The sequence below is a fragment of the Liolophura sinensis genome, chromosome 7 (genome assembly GCF_032854445.1).
Source record: "Liolophura sinensis isolate JHLJ2023 chromosome 7, CUHK_Ljap_v2, whole genome shotgun sequence".
Lineage (NCBI taxonomy): Eukaryota > Metazoa > Mollusca > Polyplacophora > Chitonida > Chitonidae > Liolophura > Liolophura sinensis.
Window position 1 is genome coordinate 3,317,986 of NC_088301.1, and position 11,244 is coordinate 3,329,229.

At 39.1% G+C, this 11,244-nt stretch overlaps 1 protein-coding gene across 1 annotated transcript; it reads left to right on the forward strand.

The window, feature by feature from the left end:
- Positions 1-1,128: 1,128 nt before the first annotated feature.
- LOC135469816 (uncharacterized) lies at positions 1,129-6,243 on the forward strand. Its single transcript, XM_064748424.1, is given in 5 exon segments — positions 1,129-1,161; positions 1,883-2,072; positions 4,557-4,622; positions 5,488-5,795; positions 5,797-6,243. Coding segments are annotated over 5 exon segments (783 nt in total). The 3' UTR covers positions 5,983-6,243.
- Positions 6,244-11,244: the final 5,001 nt, after the last annotated feature.

Here is an 11,244-nt window from a genome sequence, read left to right on the forward strand (position 1 = left end):
GTCCTCCTGTAAGCGTTCCGAGCATGGGTAGCTTTACTTTTTCAGTCAGTTTAATTTAACAGAAAGGAAAGTAGATATGACTCTACCACCTTAGATGCTGGATGAAGCGGTGATGTCAATTGTGATAGTCAAGTGCCACCCTTGTCAGCCGTATGATCAACGACATTATCAAACCCACTAAACCATTAATGCATGTCCAGTGAAAGGTACAACCGTACTTGACAAAGACAACGGAACTTTACTAAGATAAAAATTCCACAGCCAGCACAATTTCGGTAAAAGCAAATAGTCGCTATTCCAACAGTTTCGGGTACTGGTATATAATATCCTTCCCTCATACCCTCCACCACTCAAAATAAAGAAAAGCATTGTCATCGCTGAATCAGCTTCCGTCACTTATTTTATGATCAGTTCTTTTTCCATGTGTAACTTGCCTGAAAATGGCAGCGCCTAAAACTAACTTTGTTAGTTTAAACAAAAGGAGATTTTTTTTATTAAAATTTAAACGTTTACCTTTTTGCACCCGGTAACGTACCACTTAAATTAACGCTGTTCATACTGTGCTAGGTGTATTGAATTGCCGCTGTCCATACTGTACTAGATGTATCAAATTGGCACTGTTCATACTGTAAAGGATGTATTAAATTGACGCTGTTCATACTGTACTAGATGTATCAAATTGGCGCTGTTCATGCTGCACTAAATATATTAAATTGGCACTGTTCATACTGTACAAGATGTATTAAATTGACGCTGTCCATACTGTACTAGATGTATCAAATTGGCGCTGTTAAATTCACGTTGTTCATACTGTACCAGATATATTAATTGGCGCTGTTTATACTTTACTAGAAGTATTCAATTGACGCTGTTTATACCGTGCTAGATGTATTAGTTTAGATCTGTTCATATTCCACAAGATGCATTACACTGACGCTGTACTAATACACTGTACTAGATATATAAACACATCAGTTGTGCTAAGTTACTGTCTTTAAAAGCCCCTGTTTACGTACAACCCGGCAACGTACCACTGTTTACGTCGTGTCATATGTATTAAATTGGCGGTGTTCATACTGCACAAGGCGGACTCCGTGGCTCAGTTGGTTAGCGCGCTAGCGCAGCGCAATGACCCAGGAGTCTCTCACCAATGCGGTCGCTGTGAGTTCAAGTCCAGCTCACGCTGGCTTCCTCTCCGGCCGTACGTGGGAAGGAATGCCAGCAATCTGCGGATGGTCATGGGTTTCCCCCGGGCTCTGCGCGGTTTCCACTCACCATAATGCTGGCCGCCGTCGTATAGGTGAAATATTCTTAAGTACGGCGTAAAACACCAAAATCAAAAAAAAAATCAAAACATACTGCACAAGATGCATTCAAGTGGCACTGTTCATACTTTACTAGATGTATTAAATTGACGTTGTTTATACTGTACTACATGCTTTAAATTGGCGCTGTCCATATTGTACTAGATGTATCAAACTGGCGCTGTTCATGCTGCACAAGATGCACTAATATGGCACTGTTTGTACTGTACTAGATGTATTAAATCTGTATTAAAAGATGTATTAAATTGACGCTCTCCATACTGTACTAGATGTATCAAATTGGCGCTGTTAAATTTGCGCTGTTCATACTGTACCAGATATATTAATTGGCGCTGTTTATACCCTACTAGAAGTATTCAACTGACGCTATTTATACCGTACTAGATGTATCAAATTGGCTCTGTTCATATTCTACAAGATGCATTACACTGGCGCTGTACTGATATACTGTACTAGATATATAAAAACATCAGTTGTGCTATGTTACTGTCTTTAAAAGCCCCTATTTACGTACAACAAAAACAGAAACCTTTACATCAAAATCATTTTTTTGATAGGGACAGTCCTTCTTTATGGAGTCCAGTCAGGAGAAGACTTTAAACATCTTAACAGAGAAGATAGCTGCCATGGTCGCCCAGGAAGTCAAGCGGACATGTCCTGTAAAGTATAAGGGGGAGGACTTGACAGTAGAGGGAAGGGTTCGTTCTGGCTCCTCCTCCAGAGAAAACACACAACAGACAGACATAGGTGAGTCTGTGTGTAAATACGTCAACAGTGGGTTTGCACTAAAACACAAAACTGTCGAAAACACAAAACTATCTAAAACACTAAAACACAAAACTGTCTGGCGCAGGTGGGTCTGTCTGTAACACATCAACAGTGGGGCTGCACTAAAACACAAAACTGTCTGGCCTGGTTGAGTCGTTAACGTTAACAGTGAAATTCCACCAAAACACAGTACAGTCTAGACTATCTGAATCTCTCTGTAATTAATCAACAGTGGGGTTACACTTGAACACAAAACAGTCTGGCCTGTGTGAGTTAGTCTGTAATACATTAACAGTGGGGTTACACCTGGACACAAAACAGTCTGGCCTGGGTGAGTTAGTCTGTAATACATTAACAGTGGGGTTACACCTGGACACAAAACAGTCTGGCCTGGGTGAGTTAGTCTGTAATACATTAACAGTGGGGTTACACTTGAACACAAAACAATCTGGCCTGGGTGAGTTAGTCTGTAAAACATTAACAGTGGGGTTACACCTGGACACAAAACAGTCTGGCCTGGGTGAGTTAGTCTGTAATACATCAGCAGTGGGGTTACACCTGGACACAAAACAGTCTGACCTTGGTGAGTCCGTCTGTAAAACATTAACAGTGGGGTTACACCTGGACACAAAACAGTCTGGCCTGTGTGAGTTCGCCTGTAATACATCAGCAGTGGAGTTGTAGCTGAACACAAAACAGTCTGGGTGAGTCTGCGTGCAATACATCATCAGTGGAGTTCCACCTGAACACAAAACAATCTGGCCTGGGTGAGTCCGTTTGTAATACAGCATCAGTGGAGTTACACCTGAATACAAAACAGTCAGGCCTGGGTGAGTCTGCGTGCAATACATCATCATGGAGTTATACCTGAATACCAAACGGTCTGTACTAGTTGGGCGGGTCTGTAATACATCAGCAGTGGAGTTACACCTAAACACAAAACTATCTGACCTGGGTGAGTCTGCCTGTAATATATCAACAGTGGAGTTACACCTGAATACCAAACGGTCTGGCCTAGTTGAGTCCGTCTGTAATACATCAACAGTGCACTTACACCTGAACACGAAACAGTCCGGACTGGATGAGTCTGCCCGTAATACATCAACAGTTGAGTTACACCTTAATACAAAACGGTCTGGCCTAGGTGGGTCTGTCTGTAATACATTAGCAGTGGAGTTGCACCTGAACACAAAACAGTCTGGCCTGGGTGAGTCTCGTCTGTAATACATCAGCAGTGGAGTTACACCTTAATACAAAACAGTCTGGCCTAGGTGTAATGCATCATCTGTGGAGTTGGGCCAAGGCATGAAATAGATATTAAACAAGTCATAGAGGCTTGTTAACGCTTTGAGGTACAACGACAACGTGGAAAACTCTAGTCTAAGATGTTGTAAAAAGTTTTCTATTCAATTTTTGGGAAAAATTGTCAATAGCTTGTGCATGGACACTGCTTTTTTTTTAAATTACAACACACATGGAACGTTTTTATTTAATTTTTTTCTTCCCTTCTAAGATGCAAAAGGAGAAGCGATGAATTCAGATATTTAGTAACCTCATGTCAAAACAACAGGGAGAAGAGTCGGATTTGGATTGGGGTGTGGTTGGGTTCCGAGATGATAGATGTGAAGCTCAAAAATTCACGACCGTTATCCGAAATTACAGGAATACATCAAGTAAAGGGTCATATAGAGACATAAAGTGTATCTTAAATTCGAGTTTTTTCTTTCAAAAGTTTTGGGAATAACCTTTTTTTTAACTTGAAGGGACACACGATGATTTGTGACTGACTGGTATGAGATACGGGGAGTCAAGGCTGTGTTCACACCAAGCTGAATTTTTTCGTACTGATCTTAGAGTCGATTATTTATCCGTTTAAAACCATTATCTTTTACTTAGAATTTCTTACTAACTTCAAGTTACTTTTAATGCTAAACTCTTACTGCCAGTTAGTACAAACAGGCTTATACTGTTCCCCTGAGGTACTCAGGAAATTAAATATGCCTTATCGACGTCCTTGTAAGCTTAACATTGTCTCCGGATGGTTTTGAATGAATGACTTTTTCGTTTATTGAGTTGATTGGTGTAAGAAATGTTCAGGTTGGCGAACACGTGCAAACACACCTATTGGTCATCCGGTCTTAAACAATGTCCACAAATGAAGTACTTCCAGTGGTTAAACATACGACATTAAAGCCTACTCCTGTATTTGGAATCTGGGCCGACAAATACCTTTTCATATGTACGTTTTACCAGTTTTATAAACAGTCATTTTTTAAAACTTATTTTTCTTATAGGTACCGTAAGAGACTGTATTTTACACATCTGCATTAAACCTGGGCACGACACGAACCACCCGGGGTCCCTATAAAATGTTATTTTTGTCGGTTAAAAGGAAAAGAACTATTTTGCATACCACGTTGTGTGTACATAATCGTGGTATATGTGATTTTTTGTTTGTTTTAGCGGGTGCGGTCTATACTCGCTGGGGACGGACAAAATGTCCCAGCTATTCTACCACTTTGTACCAAGGTACGTAGATATCTCGATCAAACTCTTTGACCAAACAAAGTAATGTAGCAATCATAACCAACTAAACCGTCTCATACGAAGACCTCAATTATATGTACGTATGTAAGTGGCGTTAAAATGAAATTGATTATAGTCCGTAATGCCTAAAGTGAGTAGCTTTGAGTCATGAAGGACCCCTTACAACTAGATAGGAAATCGTCCCACTTCGGTGCAGCAGAGTGGGGGGAATTTTTTATGCAGAAAAACAAGCAAAATTTACTAGAATATAAAGTACAATTACTAAAGAACATCTGTGTAAAAACTTGGAGTAGTGCTTTTTAAGGGAATTCCCTTCATAATAAAAATACATTCACATTAGAAAAATTAGATTTACACAGGATTGTTTTATCTATTTCTTCATATATTGTCAGGTTATAAGTAAATAAGTTTATAAATATTATTGTCAATCTATACAGATTATATACAGTAATCCTCCAGTAAAAACTTAACGATATTTATTTCAGCTAACAGCATATCGTACAATTACAAAGAAAGGGGGCGCCTTTTTAATCAGTCTGGTTTCGTAATAAATGTCCATTAGAGACACTGTCATATATTCACGGTGTAATTCGTCAGACAAAACGTCTTTCAAATACCAACTCTGAATAAAAAAGAATATTATCCAATGCATTTAACCGCATACAGTAAGCTGATGGTAACACATTTCATCATTTATACCTGTTACATAACAACTTTGACCCCATACCGGGAAGCCTTTCCTTCATTTTGCAGGACGATCTGTCATTATGAACAGCTTGCCAATCCGCCTGAGCAGCAGAGGGACAATTTCCCATCCTGTTACAAGGGGTCTTTTCAATCATTACAGGTTTGATGGCCGGGTCACATTACCAGCACAAGGGTAGCGGTAGCAACCATTTGTGCCTTCCTGTAAATCCTCAGTGGAACAAGACTTTTGGCGGATACCAGTTTGAAGCTTACCTGTATGGATCTGAGTTTGAGATTTCCTCAAACCATCGGATCTTCCACCAGACGAACTCAGGCGGGGATTTCTTCCACCAAAGGGACATCCAGTGTGCTGTCTGTAACACACCGGGCAGAGCGAGTCACGTGATGATCCCAGCCCGCCTGGAGTGTCCAATCGGATGGACCGTGGAGTATCTTGGGTTTCTCATGGGCTTCACATCATACTCACCGCAGGTCTGAGTACGTGTGCGTGGATCAGGATCCAGATACTCACCCCGCCACCGCTAAAAACGTCAACGGCAATCTGCTGTATATTGTAGAAGCCGTGTGTGGCCCACTGCCGTGTCCAAACTATGTTGACGGTTATGAAGTTACTTGTGTTGTTTGCACAAAATAAGTCGAAGTTTTCGTTAAATAACTATTAGATATTTGTAACTTTGGTCAACATTTATACGGATTTAATATCTTTATTTCAAAAGGTGTTTTAGGCCGTAGTCACAAATCCGTCTCATATACGATGTCGATCAGAGACAGCAGTTTAACCAATCGGCGAAGGATGTCCATGCCAGTCAGAAAACAAACCCATTTACTCGGTTGTATTTTGCACATTACCTTCTATATACTCGTACGACATCCTGCTAAAACTAGAGCATTGGCCAATCTCCCGACACTGTTATCACGTTGTTTTTTGTCATGTGTGTGTTTTGGAAGAAGTTTAAGCTGTCCATATTAGCCACGAAGTGGCACGGGCCATGAGATACATGTACTTAGACCTACTTACAAGGTGTCCAAATCTGAAGAATATCTTTTAGACATAATAATTTAGGCACCGGTGTTGTCTGGCCCATATTCCAAAAAACATATGTAATAGATACATGTATGTTGATGTTTAGTCTCTGTTTTTACGTTATAAATTGGAAAGCTATATATTGCTTTTTGTGTGATATACACTGTAGGCCAGTTTTGGAAAATCAGCTTAGCAGGTAAATACAACAATGGCCGAATCCTCTAGCACCAAACTGAATAAAAAGATAGATACCAAGCCACTCTGAGCTTTATGTACATCAGAGTCCAAATATGTGATTACTTTTCTCCACATCAGTATATAACGTGTATTTTTGAAAAAAGTTTAATTATAAAGATAATCAAAATTGTGACTTAAATACAGAGCTGAACATGTCAGACAAGGGCTCCAGCCTGCGATTTTTTTGATTAGAGGGACGATTGACTGTGGTGGGAAAAAAGTCAAATAATAATGTATAAATGTTACTGTAAAGAACCACAAACCTCTTTTTATTTATAAATTAACAAAAGCGATTCCTTAATATAACTATTCGTTAGGATATAGCAATTTTAATGAAGATAAATTTAAAACTAAATTTAGCTTGCAAGTGTACGGAAACAGCTTTAAAAAACTTAAAAACATGTGACAGGCAGCGCAAAATAAATTACCTCGTATCTGTCAAACTGAGGTTGTGAATTTACCACAAGTCCACAGTACAACCAAAGAATAGCAGTGTTACATACTATACATACATGCACTGTAAGTGCTTGTTTGAGACGTACAGCTGAAAAAAAAACAAATAGCAAAGCTAATCAGAAATGAAAATCTGCCAATGAAAAAACGCCTTCTGTGTATCGTAATACAAAATGCATGTATTTGCCAGGGACTAGTTCAAGAAGCACAGTGGAGAAAGAAAAATAAGTCTAGAGAACACCTACTGAGTCAGGACAGCCAAAAGTAAACTGCATACGTGATAAAACAGAATTTTGGTCCTACGCACTATATATACATGTAATATAATTGTCGAACAGACGTTGTGACTTTACCACAAGTCCTCATTACAACCAAAGAATAGCAGTGTTACACACTATATCCAAGCACTATAATTGTCGAACTGACGTTGTGACTTTATCACAACTTTTCAGTACAACCAAAGGACAGCAGTATTACATATACGAGTTCAAGAAGCACAGTGGAGAAAGAAAAATAAGCCTAGAGAACACCTACTGAGTCAGGACAGCCAAAAGTAAACTGCATACGTGATAAAACAGAATTTTGGTCCTACGCACTATATATCCAAGCACTATAATTGTCGAACTGACGTTGTGACTTTATCACAAGTCCTCAGTACAACCAAAGAATAGCAGTGTTACATACTATATATAAATGTACCATAATTGTCGAACTGACGTTGTGACTTTATCACAAGTCCTCAGTACAACCAAAGAATAGCAGTGTTACCTACTATATATACATGTACTATAATTGTCGAACTGACATTGTGACTTTACCACAAGTCCTCAGTACAACCAAAGAATAGCAGTGTTACATACTACATATAAATGTACCATAATTGTCGAACTGACATTGTGACTTTACCACAAGTCCTCAGCACAACCAAAGAACAACAGTGTTACATACTATATATAAATGTACCATAATTGTCGAACTGACATTGTGACGCTACCACAAGTCCTGATTACAACCAAAGAATAGCGGCCCTACACACTGTACATAAAAGTAATATAACTGTTGAAATAACGTTGTGATTTTACCACAAGCCCACAGTACAACCAAATAATAGCAGTGGTACATACTATATATACATGTACCATAACTGTCGAACTGACATTGTGACTTTACCACAAGTCCTCATTACAACCAAAGAATAGCAGTGTTACACACTATATCCAAGCACTATAATTGTCGAACTGACGTTGTGACTTTATCACAACTTTTCAGTACAACCAAAGGACAGCAGTATTACATATACGAGTTCAAGAAGCACAGTGGAGAAAGAAAAATAAGTCTAGAGAACACCTACTGAGTCAGGTCAGCCAAAAGTAAACTGCATACGTGATAAAACAGAATTTTAGTATTTTGTTTTTTTTTGTTTTTTTTTTTTTTTTTGGTCGGGGGGGGGGGGGGGGGGGTGGGTCTTAGGCACAAATGTCAGAAAGCCTGTATCATAATCACGCCGTTCAGGCGACACAGACATCTAAGTATTACATACGAATGTGGAATATTGGTGACATTGAGCGACCGAGATATCCGACAGCTGACGGTTGTCTTCCTCCAAATTAGTTCGGATCTAGTTCGGATTCACATGGGAGAAAATTTGTCAGTACTCTGTCAAACGTCGGGTGTTTAGCCCGGGAACTCAACTCTCTTTCTACCCCCCCCACCCCCCCACCCCCCCCACCTTCCCCCTTCCGAAAAAAAATGACGGCTTCGTGTACGTGACTACTACTTAAGTATAATGTTGAACAATACTTAAACAAATAAACCTGTATACTGTAGATGCAGACATAGGGCCTATACCTTGTATATACTACATTGGCCTAACAAATGCTCACTGTATGCAATACAGGTTTTCGCCAGAACAATAAAATTTCCCCCAATTCATAGAAAATGTTCTTTTATAATTACAGGCTATAGATTAGTTTTGGCAGATACAATAGTTGATGTGATCTTCTACTTTCTTTTCTATTTTTTTTTTTTGTCCTCTTTGAAATCGTATGAAGCTGCTAGAATATAGCATATTAATACGTCTACTAAACACCACGGAATCTGGGTATTTATTTTATATTACACTGCTCATTTGATACTTGATACGTTTATTCACTGCCATCGTTGATGTCTCACGTCACTCTCATAATTATCATGTATAGTACTGCGGTCAGCGGTAGGAGAAAACCATCGCCTTTTGTCAAGGAATTGTTTAACCTATTACTTCAAACTGAGGGTACACCGACTGGAGGAGGATTCGAATCCTGTACCAGGGTGCGACAAACAATTGTTTTGTAGCATTAGATGGTCACTATTCTTAGCTAAATTGGTGGATATAGTTCTAACTGCTTATGATAAAGTTCTAACTGCTTATGATAAATCTCTAACTCTTTATGACAAACACAGGTACATCACTCAAAATGTAATACCTAATTAACAGACAGTTAATACAGGACAAAGTGTACAAACTTAGTACTTTAAAGACGGACGAACGACATGTACGAGAGCTGTATTCGAGTTTGTGACAACTGTAGATATACTCTAACCACCATCGGTAGCCACGCTGTAGCAAGATCAGGTAACGGCGGATTCACTATCACATATACGCAATGGTTACACAAGAGATTGTGCTTGACTTCTTCCTTTCCAGCAACTATGCGTACTTTTACATCTTCTTACATTTCAGTCTGGCTATGAAGGGTAAATGACTTTAATTTAAAATCGCCAGTATATGGCAGCAAATATTGTCAAAGTAAATTTAAGCAACAATCATTTATTCTTGCATTCAAATATAAAGGGAGACAACTACACTGACGTTACCAGTCTGAAAAAGGTCGATTCGTTGAGATTATGATCAAACGTAACTGTATCAACACATGAACCTGGTCTTCCGCCATCATCTAGAGAAAATGATTTCAGTGTGTGCTTGAGGCTTTGTCATCGCTGTTGTGTTTGTTCAGCAGGTCTGTTTCATTAGTCGACCGCCTTCGGCAATGTCATTTTCAACTAAGCTTTCCCTATTTATTCACGCTAACAACAACTACAGAAAGTTCTGTTTTCTTAACTCGTTGGGCTAATCAGTTCGGCCTGCTACACAATGTCAAATTTTTTTCCTATTGTGTTTGTCAGATTTTAGCCACCACGGATCATGGTCAGTCGTCTCCCAGGGAAATAGGCAAGGAAAGTTGCCTGCGTATTGTAGGAGTAATGAAATTGGGGATTGGGTTCTGTAAGATGTGTATGAACTATCAAGACTTGCTGTCAGACAGATCAGAGACTGGGCTGATCATGTTACAGTCGTAGGGCATGATATTATATTTCCCCGCATCTGCAGAACTCGTGATCAGGGTAAAGCAGGGCTATTTAACATGGCTTAAGTAATAAACTTACCCTTTCTGTAGTTGTATACTGTGAATCTGTGTGATTTTAAGTCATCTGGAAAACTAGGATCACGTTTCACTTATGCTTCTTTCGGAAATATTACGTTTTTCCTGTGTGCTTTTCTGGACATACAACTTTTCTGTTCTATCACAAGAGACACACCATACGCCTGCCCTTCTCAATATATGAATTCCCCCGGTAACACTACGCTCCAGATATATCTTACTGCCTGCCCCTCCTGGCACAAAGAAGGAATATATAGTCATAGAGTATGTTGCTGACATCAGCGGTTAATATGAACATTCTCTAGTGACCGGTTCTCATTGTTGAATGAAGTCCCGCTACTTATTTTGTGATTAGTGACATTTTTTTTTCTCATTGTGTAACTTACCTGAAAATGGCAAAATTGTCGGTGTTCATACAATACTAGATGTATTAAATTAGCGCTGTTCATACTGTACAAGATGTAAATTGGTGCTCTTTATCCTGTATTACATGTATTAAACTGGTGAACATTATAAAAAAGCTGATCTGTATCTCATAGTCTCAGCCTAATATCAGTTGTGCTGTGTTCCAGGTACCGTCTTTAAGAAGAGGGTAACCCAAGATAGAACAACAAATAAAGATATTTACAGAAAAATCAATTTGTTTGATAAGCAAACTAACGTTCCTTGATGAATATCTTACATCAATATAGTGTGGACCTCTTCACATGTGGGAAAGATACCTAGTCTGGGCACTTTTCCGTACACCATAAAAGTGATG